General features: G+C 50.3%; 1 protein-coding gene across 1 annotated transcript in view; it reads left to right on the top strand.

Annotated features, from left to right (window-relative positions):
* Positions 1-18,456, top strand: part of COL20A1 (collagen type XX alpha 1 chain) — a 171,380-nt gene extending 152,924 nt beyond the window's left edge. Inside the window, exons 37-39 of the mRNA XM_063142885.1 lie at positions 1,600-1,677; positions 4,632-4,787; positions 18,333-18,456. Of these exons, the coding sequence (XP_062998955.1) occupies positions 1,600-1,677; positions 4,632-4,787; positions 18,333-18,352 (254 nt within the window). The 3' untranslated portion in view covers positions 18,353-18,456. The remainder of the gene's footprint in view (positions 1-1,599; positions 1,678-4,631; positions 4,788-18,332) is intronic.
* Positions 18,457-18,739: the final 283 nt, after the last annotated feature.

Genomic DNA, 18,739 nt, shown 5'->3' on the forward strand with positions numbered 1-18,739 from the left:
GGGAGAAATCAAAGGGACTTGCATCAGAGTAAGACACTTATAGGAGTGCACTGTATGGGCCAAACTATATGAGATGGTTTCCCCTGACCCCTGTTTTAAAACCACCTACAGGGCCCCAAATTTGACCAGGGATACTGAATGGAAGGAGAGTGCATTTAAGCTTTTCCCTTGCAGTTTTTTTTTCCTGTTCTGAGTTTCCCCTGCCCTGTGCCTTGAAGCAACAATTTCCCCCTCTAGAAAAGCACATGGAAACTTATTTATTGTACCCCAGTTGCAGCAAGTAGCCACTTCAGGGGGAGGGGGTGATTTAGATTGGGCAAATGGTGGAGAGAGTTTAAAATAGCATTGTATTGAATATCCACCTGGGTTCATGAGGGTAGCGGACTCTCCCATGCTCGGTCCTCATGGGCCCAGGTTGACCCACCCAACGCTAGGAAGGACCTGCGCTTGAGTCTTTTCAGAGCATTCAGGCGTGGGTAATTTCCCCAAGAAAAAAATAAATAAATGCAGGGCATCCAATCATGAATTACCTCTGTCTCATCTAATTTGGTGCAAGTCCTCGATTCTTTATGAAACATTAAATAATTGCACCTTCAGTGGAGAAAAAATTAATATCGAAGATGTCAGCTTCTTTATCTCTCTGTGGCATTTGTGGCATTTGGAGTTCAAACACCATATCAATCAAGGGATCTCTACTGAGTTTCAAAAGCTTGCAGTTAACCCATAGATGTCCACAAGATCCCCACAGACTTTTTCAACTCCTAAGGGTGAGATCCTGTATGGATTCCCAGACGCCTCTGAACCTGCTGAGTATCCAGTGCAGGATGGGAGGACAGTGGAGGCAATCTTCACCTCCATGCTCCAGCGCCCCTGAATTTCTGCTAGATGGGCGATATCACCCATCTAGCAGCAGCACCTTGGAGGGGGAGGGTTGGGGCAATCATAGTGCACAGCTGCCCCAGTCTCTTCCCCTCCCCACCCTGGGAACACCCCCCCTTTCTCCAATCTCTGCGCTCTGTTTTCCAAGCATGGATTGTTTGCTGGTGCAGTGTTCTCCATGGCAGTTGGTACAGGGTAGGGAGTGCGGTTTCCTGTCTCTGAGGTTGGAGCCAGGAAACCAAGCTATCCTATGCCGTCTGGCAGGCAGCGGATTGCTCTCTAAGGTTCTGTAATTCTTCAAATGAACATGGAAGGTAACTTCCTGCACTATTTGGCTTCCCAGGTTCCAGAGCTGACCCAAACATGTAGCAAAAATCTGTGGTGAAGGTTTCCCTGGACCTCACCTCTCCAGATTGCAATTGGGGATCGCATGTTTGAATGATCTTCCTTGGGTATGAAGCAGAAACACTGTAAGGGACATGCTATATTTCTTTTCTCTTTTTTTAGTGGGAAAATGTCTGGCATTCAATTCCCCTACCCATGGTTGACATGATACAGTCTTGGGGACACTCCACCACATTATTCTCCTGCGTGTGTAGCGTGGCTTTAAATCCAGAAAGGGATTTCTCTCTTACACACATGGAACTCTAGGAGTGACTCTCAGAGGGGGATTATCGATGGGACATGAACAGAGGAACTGTTTATTTTCTCATCCAACAGGTGCCCCTGGACCCAAGGGAGAAAAAGGTTCTACTGGACCAAATGATGAAGGCTCTCAAGGACCTAGAGGTCGAGCAGGTACAGAAAACGCATCGTTGGCATGGAGAGAGTGGCTAAGGAGACTTTATCCCTGCACTCCCAGAAACGATACAAGAAACTCGGGGTTATCAGGCAGAAGATTGAGCACAAACAAAAAGAGAAAACACACGATTAACCCATGGAACTCATTGATACAGGCTGCCAAATGGACTACTGGCACAAGTGGTTTAAAAACATTAAGGATGTGATCCTTATTGGCTGGGTCATGCTGGGAGTTCTAGGACATGCACAGGATTGTGCCCTAATTAGCTAAATTAGCTATCAGGCTAGCAGGTAATAGGAAAGACTTCTGCCTGAGTCCTGCTGCCAGGCACAGTAGACAGATAATATTGGACTAAAATGACAATCAGGGTTGTATCCAATGTTAAGACCTCCTCGGAGTAGACCCATTGGAACAAATGGGACTTAGGTTAGACTAAGGGCCTTGCTATACCAGGGGTTAGCACGGTGCGAGGCCTGTGCTTGTCCCTGTGCGTCCAGATGACGCACAGGGGATACCGGCCTCAGCCAGGCCTCGAACCGCCCTGGCACCGCACTAATGCGCTGAGGCCGGGACCACGGGTGTGTAGCCAGGTCCGCCACTTTTCCCGGCTACTGGATTTTCTCGCGAGTAGCCAGGAAAAGCGGCGGATGGGCCATAGCACTCCATAGGAGAATGGGGGCAGGGGGGGCGGGGGATCGGAGATCTTGGATGGGGGGGCGGGCGGGGGAAGAAAAACGGGGCCGGGGGGCAGGCGGGGGAAGGAGAACGGGGCCGGGGGGCAGGTGGGGGAATGGGGGCGGGGGGCGGGCGGGGGAAGGAGATTTTTTTTTTTAAAAAAAAAAAAACCCTACTTACCTTTCCTGTGTCCTACTGCTTTAAAAAAATTTTTAAAAAAATGGCGGCCATGACGGCTCTTCTCCAGAGCTCGTCGTGGCTCTTGTCTGAATAAGGGTGAGATCTCGGGTTATTCATAACGTGAGGTCTCCCCTCCTCTCCCCCAGATTCTCACTGAGGTCTAGCAAGGCCCTAAGACCTTAGCTAGACCTATGGTTTATCCCGGGATCATCCCTGTTCATGTAAACGACACACAGGGGATCCCAGGAGCAGGCCGGGACGACCCTGGGATGATCCCGGGATAAACCTTAGGTCTAGCTAAGGCCTAACATTGAATACAGGCCATTGGATACAACCCACAGTCTGACCTGATGTGAAACTAAGTGCTGGTCTTGCATTCAGCCAGGGGTGATGCTGGATTAGGGATGGATGAGCCTGACACGTCCTATTCTGTACAGTTTCAATTTTTTCTTACATTCATTTGATCCCATTCCATCCTGTTTTCACACTGGTCTACATATTTGTTTTTGTAGATTAAAACCAGAACAAAAAATTCTTTGTATTTTCATGCACATTTAGCAAAGCACATGCATTTTTGTATGCACTTTTCTAAATAGAGACCTCTCTTTTTTTGGAAAGTGATTTCCCCAAATATAATGTGGGCTTCTGTGAACTTTTGCATAATAAGAACATAAGAAGAGCCCTGATGCTGGATCAGACCAAGGGTCCATCTAGTCCAGCACTCTGTTCACGCAGTGGCCAACCAGCCATTGGCCAGGGATGAACAAGCAGGACATGAGTGCAACAGCACCCTCCCACCCATGTCCCCCAGCAACTGGTGCAAACAGGCTTACTGCCTTGAATACTGGAGATAGACATGATTTTGTGTACACTTTTTGTATGTAGTTTTGAGCTCCTTTCTCCATATTATACATATCTTTGTGCTCTTCTTCTTCTTCTTCTTCTTCTTCTTCTTCTTCTTCTTCTTCTTCTTCTTCTTCTTCTTCTTCTTCTTCTTCTTCTCCTCCTCCTCCTCCTCCTCCTCCTCCTCCTCCTCCTCCTCTTCTTCTTCTTCTTCTTCTTCTTCTTCTTCTTCTTCTTCTTCTTCTTCTTCATCATCATCATCATCATCATTCCAAAATTCAGAAAAATGTTATTATTGCAGTATTGCTGCATTCCAGTTCATGTGTAGATTTGAGAATTTCTCACCCTTCCGTATTCCTGCGCTCCACTATGCTGATAGTCTCCAGTGAAAACTAAACCCTCCCAGTTGCACCACTAGAGCTGCACTACGCAGCAGAAATCCAGGACCCCATAGTCTGCGAGGACTTCAAACAAAGACTGCCTACAAAGGAGAGTGTTTTTGCAGTGTCTGGCCAGCCAAGGGCCTTCAGTCTGTAACTTCTGCTATGTGGTTAGTTTGGTGGACTGACACACACCCCTCTCAACTCCACCCACCTGACCCTGCCGTGGACTCCAGGACCTGTCAATTCCAATGTTCCCTTCCCCTCCAACAAAGACTGAGTTCTAGGGGAGGGGAAGATGATCACTGAGCCTGGGCCTCCTGCTTGATAAGCTCCTGGGAAGATTCCTCCTCGACTCTTGGAGAATTTCCTCCCCAGCCTCCTGTCTTGGCTGGTCTTCTTTAGCCTCCATGTCCAATGGGAATCCACACCAGGGAGACTCGGCCTTATCCTGACAGGTGGCATGAGGAACATCCAGGGGGAGAAGTCCCTTGGAAAATAAGTTGCCTGGGGGGCCCTCATGTTTAGCACCACCCCTGAGCTCTCCAGGTGAGGATGGAATCCCAGTTTGCATTATGTTTCCCCTCAAGCAGGAGTGAAAGATCAAGTAAGCTGGGCTTTCTCCTGACTTGCCATTCACATGGAGGGCTTGGTTCAAATGCAGGGGACAGTTTATCTCTGTGGTGAAGGGGGAGCTTGCATCGCTCCTCCGCTATGCTAGTGCAGCCTTGCCCTGGGTAGATGTATGAACTGGGACTTGGACTCTTTTCTCTTTTATCTTTTCCCTGTGCATCTGGTCACAAGCCAAAGCCTTTCAACATCCTAGACTGATGGTGTGCTACTTCTGTTCCCTCCTCCCCTTCCCTCCCCAGGGCCAATGGGGGAAGAGGTGCTTGGCAAACAAGGCTCAGATGGATCCCCTGGAAGCACTGGGCCCCCTGGGTTTCCTGGAGCAAGAGGTCAGCCCGGAGAACCTGGACCTACCGGCGGCTGTATCCCTTCAGGATGCTACGAAGAAAGCACCAGAGGTAAATCTTGATGTCACGGCCCTGGTTCTGGAGGCTCAGTGTCGCCCTAAGGAGGACTCTGAGACTGACAAGATATTGGTCAGCCCACTCCAAGGAGGACCCTTGAGACCTAAGGGCTCGGTCCTCCTATCATCATCAGCCTCCAAAAATGGCTCTCCCAAAGCTTCTGAAGTCCCTCAGCTGTGTAGGAGCTCGAGGCTGCAAAAATGAGCTTGGGCTCTTCAAGGTTGCAGTCAGCAACCCAGTGGAAGGTGAAGCTTCTATGGGACCAATGCTGACGGGCCTACTTAAAGCCTCAATTGCTGCTAGTCCCTTGCTAGAGCGATAGCTCCTTCCATGAGGAATTACCTTAGTCTAGCAGATCCTTCAAAGCACTCTGCAAGGTTGGTTGGTCTTGGCCTTCTTTACCTGATGTAACTGTGGACCAAATATGACTCTTGCCTTGCCAGACTGTGTCCTTCTGCTAAGAGCCTGTTTGAGCACCTGATTGACCAGTGGCTTTCCCTCGGTCCTGACCAGGACACCTTACTTCATTCAGGCTAAGGCAATGGGAGGGATCCAGAGAACCATGAATAATGTTCCTTGTGTGCTTGACGGCTGTCTTGCCTCCTCTTTCCTTCTGCATCATAGAATCATAGAATAGTAGAGTTGGAAGGGGCCTATAAGGCCATCAAGTCCAACCCCCTGCTCATTGCAGGAATCCACCTTAAAGCATCCCTGACAGATGGTTGTCCAGCTGTCTCTTGAATGCCTCTAGTGTGAATCCTCCTTGGGGTTCACAAAAGCCACTCCTGAGTGCCAGCAGACCCTTCAAAACCCAGGGATGATGCTCAGATGACTGAAGCTGGAGGCAGAATAGATGGAAATAGGGGAACACACACACCTACATGAGTGGATGTGCCTTCTGCTGCCTACACAAGGGGTCTCCAATCGGGTTGTGTGGAAAGGCGGTAGAAGACGGGCCAAGACTGTGATCTGGAGCTATTCTTTAACCTGGAATTAGGTATTTTGCAGTAGTACTAGCAGCTCCAGGGTTGGTTTGTTTTTTGAGGCGGGGTGGGGGTGGGGCTTGGGCAAGATGCCCTCAATGTCACCAGCTACTGTAGCTCCTCACCTTCTTTCTCATCATTGTTACCACTTGCTTGCTTGACACAAAGAGAGCTAAGGAGCAAGTAGGCTGTGGCATCTCCTGCTCCTCCTTCTCACCACTATGGTCTGGGCCACTATGGTCTCATGGTCTGGGCCAGAGCAAGAGGCAAGTGAACATGCAGGTTGCAATGATGGAGGAGCAACAGCCCCAGGGAGCTCCTGCTAGTAGGCCCCTACTGGGGAGGGTGGGCCCTCAGCAGACACCCCACCATGCCTAACCTTGCTGCCAGCAAGCAGCCAAGACATTCTGCCACCAGCAGCAGATATGTGCAGGGCTGGAACTGGCTAGCTTCCCTGTATCATGACTAGGCCTGTTCCCCTTAGGGTGGGCGGGGGGAGTTTCAGGCTACCTATTGGAATCAGATTCTGAAGCAGAAGAGACAGGGCCAGAAATGTTCCAGCCTACATGGGAAGTGAGGGAGGTGATTCTCCCAGGCTCTTCGCCAGCTGGGGATGAACCTTTGCCAGACCTTATCAGTGAAAACGTTAACAACTCACTGACTGTGGGAAATTGGCAATCTTCAGAGGGGGGAAGGGACTTCAGAATTGGCTGATCCTACAGTCCGCTGCAGACTCAAACGGGAAAGTGAGAGGCGATCAGCTCAGCTAGCTTTTCGAGGAAAGCTTCTTCAGAACAAGCCTCCTTGAATTTCAAGGGGCTCACAGAAAAGGCTTTCCCCTTTTGTTGAAAGGACAATGGTCTCGCTTAGTTTAGTCGAGTGTTAGCCTAGAGGAAAGTTCCGAGAGTTTAAATTCTCTTAAGGTGCAAAGAGATGTTTATTTGCTGAATAAAGCTTTGTCAATGACTTGGCAAACCTCTTTATTGTTTCGCACTTCAGCGGGTGGGCTTGGAAACATGACACCTGGTTGAGTGCTCCCACCTCGCAGTACATGGCTGGGCAAGCAGAAAACGGAAATAAAGAGCTGGGAGCATCTAGAAAGAATTGTATCTCCAGGCTACAAGCAGGGAAATTTGAAAACTTTTAGAACAGTTCGAAAACTTTAAAACCAGCAGAATTAAGAGCAGGAGAGACTCTTAAGGATAGTGTGTTGTGCTAATACATTTAAATTACCAAAAAGCCATAAGGAACCATGAAAGGTTTTAACAGCATGCTTAAAACTGAACAAAGAATGGGGCAGACTAGATTCCTTTGGGAGGGAGTTCCATAGAGGATGGTGGTGCTGCCACAGAGAAGGCCCTATCCCATGCTCCCACCAACCTAACTTTTCTTGGTGGTGGGACATACAGAAGGCCATCTGAAGGAATCCCTAACACACCACCAGCCTATACTGTTGTCTTCTCTCCTGTCAGTGCTGCTGGTGAAATTGGGGTGTGTGTGAGAAGTAGGGATGTGCTCCGCTCCGATTAGGAGCGTAGAAGCAGTAGCGGATTGGCCTGCTCCGCCTTACCCAGAGGCGGAGTAGGAGCGGACCGTGGACCCCCTAGAAGCAAGGCGAAGAGAAGCGACCATTTTTCGGAGCTCCGAGTTCAGGCGGAGCGCTCCGGTCGCCATCTTGAAAACATTTCGCCATAGGATTGCATTGCGGCAAATAATCGCGCATAACTACGATGTTTTTGAAGCTATCGCTCTGGAAATTCTTGTGCTCAGAGAGTCGTGGATCGGGGTCATTTTGAGACCACTCTCACCTCTCTGCATTGTCCGTGTCGCGTGCTATATTTTTTTGAAAATCGGGTCAACCGCGCGGCTCAAACTGCGTTTCGGCTTTTCGCCCATAGGATTGCATTGAGGGAAAGAATCGGGGATAACTGGGGGTGGGTTTAAGCTATCATTCTGAAAATTCTTGTGCACAGAGAGTCGTGGATGGGGGTCATTTTGAGACTACTCTCAACTTTCTGCGTGCTGTGGTTCATGTGCAATATTTTGTTAAAAATCGGGGTTTGGGTTTTTTTTATTTATTTTTTTATTTTTTTGGAAGCGATGACAGGCACATTCAACTCCCAATCCTGATGAGAATTGATCTCCTCAGAAAGCATCCTCCTCCAATCCCAGCGTTGGAGGGGGGACTAAGGCAGACCCACCCTGAGAACTTTCTGTTTTGTGTCTCTTTGTGGGTTGGCGTTCGTGGAGGGAACACTTAGTTAGTTAGTGTTCCTGCTTTGGACTTTGGAGATAGATTAGGATAGGTTTAGTTTGGCGCGTGTGTGTGTTTGTTTGCTTCTTTCTGACTTGTAGCTTAGTTTGCCCTGTGTTTTCCCCTTACTTTGATTTAATATAAACTTTATTTTTGAATTTTGGAGTGTGTGGTTGGGTTGGTTGCCCCCCCCCTTTCCTGTATTAAAGCCTGACTGTTCTGCTTTTGTGAAAGCTTTCTTTTGAAAGCATACACACACTTTTTGTCCCATTTCCCTACATTTATATTCTTAAACATATTTTATTATATTCTTTCACATAGTCTATTAGTATATATTCTCATACATATTATATTAGTAGTATTCATATTTTGTTCTTCTTATAGTAGTGGTTGGTTCTTTCCCCCCCTCCCCTCTCTTAAATCCTGATTGTGTTTCCTTCTATCTTCTATATACCAAATATACCAAAAAAATTTGATTCTCTTTTTCTTCTCTGTGTAACTTGGACGGAGTGGGCTGCTTTTGTCAAGTTCAACAGGCAGCCACAGATTGAGCATTTTGGGGAAAGCATACGCACACCATTTCCCTATTCTTAAACATATTATATTATATTCTTTTACATAGTCTTAGTAGTCTATTAGTATACATTCTCATACATATTAGTAGTATTCATATTTTGTTCTTCTTATAGTAGTGGTTGGTTCTTTTCCCCCCTCCCCTCTCTTAAATCCTGATTGTGTTTCCTTCTATCTTCTATATACCAATATATACCAAAAAAATTTGATTCTCTTTTTCTTCTCTGTGTAACTTGGACAGAGTGGGCTGCTTTTGTGCAGCCACAGATTGAGCATTTTGGGGAAAGCATACGCACACCATCTCCCTATTCTTAAACATATTATTATTATATTCTTTTACATAGTCTTAGTAGTCTATTAGTATACATTCTCATACATATTAGTAGTAGTATTCATATTTTGTTCTTCTTATAGTAGTGGTTGTCCCATTTCTTGTCCCATTTCCCTACATTTATTAGTAATATTCTTAAACATATTATTATATTCTTGTAGATATTCTTAGTAGTATATATATATATATATATATTAGTATATTCTCATACATATTAGTAGTAGTATATTTTATTCTTCTTGTCCCATTTCCCTACATTTAAACATATTATATTCTTCTTATACATATTCTTAGTAGTACCTTATACATAGTATTAGTAGTATTAATATTTTGTTAGTCATCATGAAAAGAGGAAGCAGGCATGCTGAAAGCAGCAAGGCTCAGGCTGCCAGCAGTAAGCAGGCTTCCTCTCCTCCTGTGAAACTCAAACGGGCAACTCCTTGGCTGACTGCTCCAAAACAGAAGCAGGACAAGCAGCAGGCAGAGCCACTCTCTTCTGCAACTTGTGCCCGGCGTTCTCTTTTTGAGGGTGGGAATGGGAAAAGTGCCCGTTTGCAAGAGGCACGTGGCAGCAGTGCCATTAGAGGAGGAGGAGTATCCCCAACTCCTTCATTCTCCTTTCAGCCCATGAGCCCGATGATGGACCTAGACGAGGTCCTCAGCACAGTGGAGGGGGGGGAGGAGGAGGAGGAGGCGGTGGGCCTCCAGGATGTGGGGGCTGAGGAGGAGCAGCAGCAGGCCGAGGCTCTCTCCCCAGTCTCATCCCACACCCCTGTTTCTGTGGCAACACCAGAGAGCTCAGGCGGGCAATTGGTGGTGTCACCACGGAAACGAAAGACAAGCATCGTGTGGGACCACTTTGAGTTGGGAGCGGATCCCCGCTTTGCTGTCTGTCGCCACTGCAAACTCAGCCTAAGCAGGGGTTCATCGACAGGGCATTATGGAACCAGCAGCATGAAGATGCATCTTAAGAGGCAGCACCAGTCGGTCTTGCTGGGGAAAGAGGCGGGCAAGGCGACTGGTTCCAGGGGAAAGCCGAAGGCGGCTGCTGCTGCTGCTGCTGCTGCTGCTGCTGCTGGCACTTCCAGTCTCAGCTCTCCATCTCCCATCCCCACAAGGGTTAGGCAGGCAACCCTGCCGGAAATGGGGTGGGGGAAGTATGGAACCACAAGATGGCGTTTTCCAACGCCCTCCCAGATCACCACGTCAATCGGTGAGATGGTGGCGTTGGACGACCAGCCATTCAGCCTCGTCGACAACGCAGGCTTCAAGAGGCTGATGGCGCTTGTGGTGCCATACTATAAGCTGCCGTGTCGCACCACCCTGAGCAGGCGGGTGGTGCCTTCCCTGTACCGTTCCTGCAGGGAGTTAGTGCTGGGTCGTCTGTGCCAGGCAGAGGCACGGATGGTGCACTTCACCTCGGACATTTGGTCCAGCGAGGGCGGAGTGCACGCTTACCTGTCCCTGACGGCACACTGGTGGGCAGCCGTGGGGCAGGAAGGATCCAGCACTACAGGGACTGGCAAGGAGGGCTACTGCTGGGCCCTCCTCCACACGCAAGTGATGGACCAGTCCCACACGGCAGCGGAGATTACGGAGGCCATGAACCGCATGGTGGATGGGTGGCTAGCTGGGCAGAAGGTCACCCGCGGTTACATGGTCACGGACGGGGGAGCCAACATGGTGAAGGCGGTGCGCGACGGCGGATTCGAGGGCGTCCGCTGCATCGCGCACGTCTTGAACCTGGTGGTGAGGGATGGCCTTGGGATGGGCAGCAGCAAGCCCAACCTCGGTCCCCTGTCCGGGATCCGTAACCTCCTGGAGAGCTGCAGAAAGGTGGCAGGCCATTTCCACCACAGCGTCAAGGGCAGTCGCTTGCTGCGGGAGAAGCAGGAGGAGTTGAATCTCCCGCAGCACAGGCTAGTGCAGGATGTGGTGACACGCTGGAACTCCACCTACCTGATGCTGGAGCGGATGGTGGAGCAACAGCGTGCCATCCACGACTTGTTCAGGGTCAGGGACATGGGCGTCCACCACATGGGCAAGCAGCAGTGGGACGCCATGTCCCAGCTGGTGGCGGTCCTCAAGCCGTTCCTGAACGCCACCGAGACCCTGAGCAAAAGCTCTGCCCTCCTCAGCCAGGTGATCCCTGTATGCAGGCATCTCCAGAAACAGATGGGCGACTTTCTGGAGTACAGGGATCCCGTCACCGGCAGGCGCTTCGAGCCCGAGGTCCGCGAAGCGGTGACTAGGCTGAGGGACGGCGTGACGCGGAGGCTGGAGCCCATCCAAACCGACAGGGTCCACATGTTGGCAGCCATGTGCGACCCTCGTGTGAAGGATGGGCTTTGTGGGCCAAATAGCAGGCAGCACTGGGTGGAAACGCTGGTGGGCGAAGTGCGGGCGGCATGGGCCAAGAGGGTGGGGCAGAGTGAGGCAGAGGAGCAGGCCACCCCTCCCCGCAGCAGCACCAGCAGCACCAGCAGCAGCCTCACCTGCATCCCTCCCAGCAGCAGCACAGGCGAGGGGTATTGGGAAGAGGCTCTGCACACCGTGTTTGGGCAGAGACCCTCCCCAGCCACCAGCCAGGATGACGCTGCAACCACCGTGCAGCGTTACCTGTCAGAGCCCATCGAGGACTCCTCCATGGACCCCCTGGCCTACTGGTCATCCCGTTTTCAGATTTGGCCGGACCTGGCGCGGGTGGCCATGGATCGACTCAGCTGCCCACCCACCAGTGTTCCAAGCGAGAGGGTGTTCTCTATGGCGGGCGACATAGTGACCCCTCACCGCTCTCGCTTGGAGCCGGACTTGGTGGAGCAGCTGGTCTTTCTGAAGGGCAATCTCCCCCTGCTGGGATACCCCACCCTCAAGCCCTCGTGGGAGTGACAGGCAGGCTCCCTTTAATTCCACCCCTCCTTGGGTTGGCAGGCACACTACAGTTCAGGCAGGCTGGTTTTTTCTTTTTATTATTATTTTTATTATATTTTTCTTATTCTTATTCTTATTCTTATTCTTATTATTTAGTGGCTGTGTTACAGTTCACAACATCAACTCTGAATCATTACATTCGTCTCTGTAGGCACTAGGCAGAGTTTGTCACCGTGCGTGTGTGTGACTGACTGTGAGGGCAAAGCACCGCACTTGAGTTCATTTCATTTCTGTGGCGTCCGGTACAGCTTAGTCAACTCATCCGGATAGTTTTCCACCCAGTTCCAAAAGACTCCATGATTGACTGCACGTGTTTAGGTGAGGTGCAAGCAGGGGGCAAGGCAATGCCTGGCACCACCACCACTAGCCAGGCTGCCTCTCTCCAGCAGTCCACGGGTCGCCCTTTGGAGTGCCCTGGGAGTGGAAGACGTACTCCCTGATCCAGAAGTATGGTTTTTTGAGAAGCAAACTGTCACTTGAACTCATGAGCCTCTGTGCAAAAGCTGTCCTTGTGTGTGTGGTTGTGAGTGTTACTGCAGCTGCCTGTCTCGCTGCGAAAATGAAACAGGCGAGTCCTCGCCTTTGAGAAGCAACCTTTCACTTGAACTCATGGAAGTCATTGACTTCAGCACAGCCACTACATAGAGGCTGTGGTCCTCCAGGATCTGAGTGACTCCATCAGTGTGCTGATTTTGAGAAGCAACCTTTCACTGAAACTCATTCACTTCCCCAATTGAGGGTGAGGGAGGTTAAACTCCAGCAGTCCACGGGTCGCCCTTTAGATAGCTCGGGGATCAAATGGAGTCCTTGATCTGTGTGCTGATTTTGAGAAGCAACCTTTCACTGAAACTCATTCACTTCCCCTATGTGCGGGAGGTACTCCAGCAGTCCACCGATCGCCCGTAGCACAGCCACTAGCAAAGCCACTACAGTGGATGCTCTCTTCTCTCTCTCTCCTCAGTCTCATCCTCTTCCTCTTCCCCTTCTGCTGTAACCCGTCTTTGAGAAGCAAGCTTTCACTTAAACTCATCATTCACTTCCCCAACTGAGGGAGGTAAAGTCCAGCAGTCCACGGGTCGCCCCTTGGAGTGCCCTGGGAGTGGAAGACGTACTCCCTGATCCAGAAGTATGGTTTTGAGAAGTAAGCTGTCACTTGAACTCATGAGCCTCTGTGCAAAAGCTGTCATTGTGTGTGTGGTTCTGACTGTTACTGCAGCTGCCTGTCTCGCTGCGAAAATGAAACAGGCAAGTCCTCGCCTTTGAGAAGCAACCTTTCACTTAAACTCATGGAAGTCATTGACTTCAGCACAGCCACTACGTACAGGCTGTGGTCCTCTGGGTGACCCGATCAGTGTGCTGATTTTGAGAAGCAACCTTTCACTGAAACTCATTCACTTCCCCAATTGCGGCTGGTACTCCAACAGTCCACCGAACTCCCATAGCACAGCCACTTAGTGCATAGGGACAGTTTAAGTTTCCTCCTGAGAAGTGAGCACTCACTTCAACTCATGGACTTCCCCAATTGCGGCTGGTACTCCAACAGTCCACCGAACGCCCATAGCACAGCCACTTAGTGCATAGGGACAGTTTAAGTTTAATGAGAAGTGAGCACTCACTTCAACTCATGGACTTCCCCAATTGCGGCTGGTACTCCAACAGTCCACCGAACGCCCATAGCACAGCCACTTAGTGCATAGGGACAGTTTAAGTTTAATGAGAAGTGAGCACTCACTTCAACTCATGGACTTCCCCAATTGCGGCTGGTACTCCAACAGTCCACCGAACGCCCATAGCACAGCCACTTAGTGCATAGGGACAGTTTAAGTTTAATGAGAAGTGAGCTCTCACTTCGACTCATGACAGCCATTGACTTCCCCAATTGAGGGAGCTACTCCAGTAGTCCACCGAACTCCCATAGCACAGCCACTTAGTGCATAGGGACAGTTTAAGTTTCCTCCTGAGAAGTGAGCTTTCACTTCGACTCATGACAGCCGTTGACTTTACCAGCCACTTTGTGTGGGATGCTGTGGTCCTCCAGGATGTGGGGATAAGTAGCAGTCGCTGGTCGAGCTTCTCTCCCCAGTCTCATATGGAGCAATTTTGAGCTCTCACTTCAACTTCAAGTTCAGACACTTGAGCACAGCCCCTACGGTGGAGGCACAGCTGGCCGTGCCTCTCTCCCCAACCACTGACTGCATAGGGACAGTTTAAGTTTCCTCCTGAGAAGTGAGCACTCACTTCGACTCATGACAGCCATTGACTTCACCACAGCCACTTCTTGGTGGATGCTTTGTTCCACCAGGATGTGGATGAGGAGGATTAGTTGCAGCAGCTGGTCGAGCGTCTCTCCCCAGTCTCGCAATTCAAGTTATCTGAGAAGTGAGCTTTCACTTCGACTCATGACAGCCATTGACTTCACCACAGCCACTTGTCGTTTTGTAGTGCGCCGAGTTGAGCACAGCCACTCCGGTGGATGCTCTGGTCCTCCAGGATGTGGGTGAGGAGGATTAGTTGCAGCAGCTGGTCGAGCGTCTCTCCCCAGTCTCGCAATTCAAGTTATCTGAGAAGTGAGCTTTCACTTCGACTCATGACAGCCATTGACTTCACCACAGCCACTTGTCGTTTTGTAGTGCGCCGAGTTGAGCACAGCCACTCCGGTGGATGCTCTGGTCCTCCAGGATGTGGGTGAGGAGGATTAGTTGCAGCAGCTGGTCGAGCGTCTCTCCCCAGTCTCGCAATTCAAGTTATCTGAGAAGTGAGCTCTCGCTTCGACTCCAAGTTCAGACACTTGAGCACAGCCCCTACGGTCGAGGCGCAGCTGGCCGTGCCTCTCTCCCCAACCACTGTCTGCATAGGGACAGTTTACGTTTCCTCCTGAGAAGTGAGCACTCACTTCAACTCATGACAGCCATTGACTTCACCACAGCCACTACTGTGGATGCTGTGGTCCTCCAGGATGTGGGTGAGGATTAGTAGCAGAAGCTGGTCCAGCTTCTCTCCCCGGTCTCGTCCCACCCCTCTTCCGCTGTAACCCTGTCTTTGAGAAGCAAGCTGTCACTTCAACTCATGGACTTCCCCTATGTGCGGGTGGTACTCCAGGTGTCCACCGATCGCCCATACCACAGCCACTTAGTGTGTACGGACAGTTTAATTTTCCTGAGAAGTGAGCACTCACTTCAACTCATGACAGCCATTGACTTCACCACAGCCACTACTGCGGATGCTGTGGTCCTCCAGGATGTGGGTGAGGATTAGTCGCAGCAGCTGGTCCAGCTCCTCTCCCTGGTCTCGTCCCACCCCTCTTCCGCTGTAACGCCCTCTTTGAGAAGCAAGCTGTCACTGAAACTCATGAAAGCCATAGACTTCCGAAGCAACCTTTCACTTCAACTCATTGACTTCCCCTTTGAGAAAAAGCTAAGCTCCAGTAATGCACCGTTTTTCCGTGGGACAGCTCTCTTTCGAGAAGCTGCACTGCATATGCAGCAGTGCCATGGCTTTGAGAAGCCGAGACCCATCCCAGCCACCGGGAACCGGAGGAAAACTCCAGCAGTCCACGGGTCACCCTTTAGATAGCTCGGGGATCAAATGGAGTCCTTGATCTGTGTGCTGATTTTGAGAAGCAACCTTTCACTGAAACTCATTCACTTCCCCAATTGTGGCTGGTACTCCAACAGTCCACCGAACTCCCATAGCACAGCCACTTAGTGCATAGGGACAGTTTAAGTTTCCTCCTGAGAAGTGAGCACTCACTTCGACTCATGACAGCCATTGACTTCACCACAGCCACTTTGTGTGGGATGCTGTGGTCCTCCAGGATGTGGGTGAGGATTAGTAGCAGAAGCTGGTCCAGCTTCTCTCCCCGGTCTCGTCCCACCCCTCTTCCGCTGTAACCCTGTCTTTGAGAAGCAAGCTGTCACTTCAACTCATGGACTTCCCCTATGTGCGGGTGGTACTCCAGCAGTCGACCGATCGCCCATACCACAGCCACTTAGTGTGTACGGACAGTTTAATTTTCCTGAGAAGTGAGCACTCACTTCAACTCATGACAGCCATTGACTTCACCACAGCCACTTTGTGTGGGATGCTGTGGTCCTCCAGGATGTGGGGATTAGTAGCAGTCACTGGTCGAGCTTCTCTCCCCGGTCTCGTCCCACCCCTCTTCCGCTGTAACCCTGTCTTTGAGAAGCAAGCTGTCACTTCAACTCATGGACTTCCCCTCAGAGAAAAAGCTAAGCTCCAGCAGTCCACCGATCTCCCGTAGCACAGCCACTACGTTTCCTGAGAAGTGAGCTCTCACTTCAACTCGTCTTGTAGTGCGCCCGCCGAGTTGAGCACAGCCACTACAGTGGAGGCGCCTGCCCGCCTGCCTGGGAGCCGTCCTTGTGAGGTAGCTGGATCTGCTGGGACTGACTCCCCCGCAGATCTATGGCTTACTTGTGCAAGGTACCAGCTTTTCTGGGCCCGCCAACCCATGCCTGCCTGCCTGTCTGCCCGCCTCCCCCGGGGTGCTGCTGTGGTGGGGCATCTGCCAGGACTGACTCCTCGCCTGCTCTGCCCGCCTGGTGCCTGGGAGATGGGCTTTGCGGTTCGTGCCCAGCACCCTCCGGCACGCTTGCTCCCAGTCGTCCTCCTCTGTGCCCCTCAAGGCGTAACTGCTGGCTTAGAAAGAAAGAACCAGCCATCTTTGCCTCACTTTGCGCCCACTTATGGGTTGGTTTGCTATGCGTTAGTGCTCAAGCCATCCCTGCGGCACTACAATGCATGCTGCCTGCCTGCTTTCCCTCCCTTCTCCCCTTCCCGCCTTGCAGCGATGGTGTATGTGTCTTGCTTTGACTCAGGGGAGAAGTCCTTCCTGCGCTCACTTAGACTTTATCAAGTTCAATAATCCCTTTTTCAAATGTGCCAGAAGATTTAGGGTTATCTCGTGGCATGTTGGGATTGCCTTGGAACTGGCCCCATTGAGCTGTCTGCAATTGCAACTTTAAATCCCTGACATACTGGAGTGTTCAAATTTCAAAAGTTCCCCTAACATCAGGGGATGATGGGATTGCCTTGAAACTTGGTGTCCATGGGGACACATGGGTAAGCTGTCATGGGACCAAAGGATAGGTTTCTAACGTGCAAATTGACGTAGTTGTAGAATGGGACTTGATTTGGGGTGAGTTAAAAAGTTTAAGCCGCGCCAAAAATCAGGGGATGATGGGATTTGCTTGCAACTTGGCGTGCATGTGGACACATGGATAAGCTCTCATGGTGCCGAGTTTGAGGTTTCTAACATGCAAATTGACGGAGCTATCCCAAGGGGTGTGAATGGGGTGCCCGATTTTCATAAATTCCCCAAAAATCAGGGGATGATGGGATTGCCTTGAAACTTGGCGTCCATGTGGACACGTGGATAAGCTATCATGGTGCCAACTTTGGGGTTTCAAACATGCAAATTGACGTAGTTGTAGAATGGGACAATTTGGGGTGAGTTAAGCCATGCCAAAAATCAGGGGATGATGGGATTTGCTTGCAACTTGGCGTGCATGTGGACACATGGATAAGCTCTCATGGTGCCGAGTTTGAGGTTTCTAACATGCAAATTGACGGAGCTATCCCAAGGGGTGTGAATGGGGTGCCCGATTTTCAAAAATTCGCCAAAAATCAGGGGATGATGGGATTGCCTTGAAACTTGGCGTGCATGTGGACACGTGGATAAGCTATCATGGTGCTGAGTTTGAGGTTTCTAACGTGCAAATTGACAGAGCTATCTAAAGGGGTGTGAATTAGGGTTATGGGTGGTGCGTTAGAGGGTAGAGCCGCGCCAAAAATCAGGGGATGATGGGATTTGCTTGCAACTTGGCGTGCATGTGGACACATGGATAAGCTGCCCTGGTGCCGAGTTTGAGGTTTCTAACATGCAAATTGACGGAGCTATCCCAAGGGGTGTGAATGGGGTGCCCGATTTTCAAAAATTCGCCAAAAATCAGGGGATGATGGGATTGCCTTGAAACTTGGCGTGTGTGTGTATACGCCCATGAGGTGTCATGGTGCCAAACGTGAGGTTTCTAACTTCAACGGAAAAAAAGTTGTTTACTTTTTTAGCTTTCAATGCAACCCTATGGGGGGCAAAAACGGAACTCCGGATCCGGATCCGGAGCTCCGAGCGGAGCGGAGCGGAAGTGGGCGGAGCGGGGGCGGAGCGGAGCGACCCGCTCCGGAAAATGGCAGATCTGCAAGTGAAGCGGAGCGGGGGGTCCGTGCACACCCCTAGTGAGAAGCACGTGCGTAATGGCCACTGCCCTAAACAAGCATGGCTCCACCATTAGCATCTGAAAGCATTAATCACCTTTCAGGAGCAAGCTCAGCTGCAAACAATCCTGGTGGCAGGAGGCTCCCATACTACCCTCCCAACAATGATTTCGCTCGCTGCTCTTTTGAGTTTGTTCTGTAATTCTGTAACTATGACTTAATTTTGTCTCTAGATGCTGGGCTGATACCCTGATGGCTGAGGTACCGGCTGCAGCAGACCCACATCCAAGACCCCTGCTATAAACTGCGACTTACATAAAGGACAGCTACTGCAAAGTGGAGTTCCATATTTTCAGATGGCACCATTTTTGTTTCCCTGTTTGGTTCCGTTGAGTAAAATTGCCAGATTGCCTACAGCTAATGCCTAGACCTGCTTGGATATGCATCTCTGTGCCTTCTTATTTTTCAGAAGTACTTCATTTTGAGTAACCAGTTGGTCATATTCATTTCTGCAGGGTCCTTAAAACCATACCTTAGTAGATAGAAATTGTAGCATTGCAGACTTATTTACCTTGTTCAGACGACACACTAACCTATGGTGGCTAAGCATTTTGAGCTAAACATTATGGTTTCGTTAGCA

The sequence above is a fragment of the Elgaria multicarinata genome, chromosome 1 (genome assembly GCF_023053635.1).
Source record: "Elgaria multicarinata webbii isolate HBS135686 ecotype San Diego chromosome 1, rElgMul1.1.pri, whole genome shotgun sequence".
NCBI lineage: Eukaryota > Metazoa > Chordata > Lepidosauria > Squamata > Anguidae > Elgaria > Elgaria multicarinata.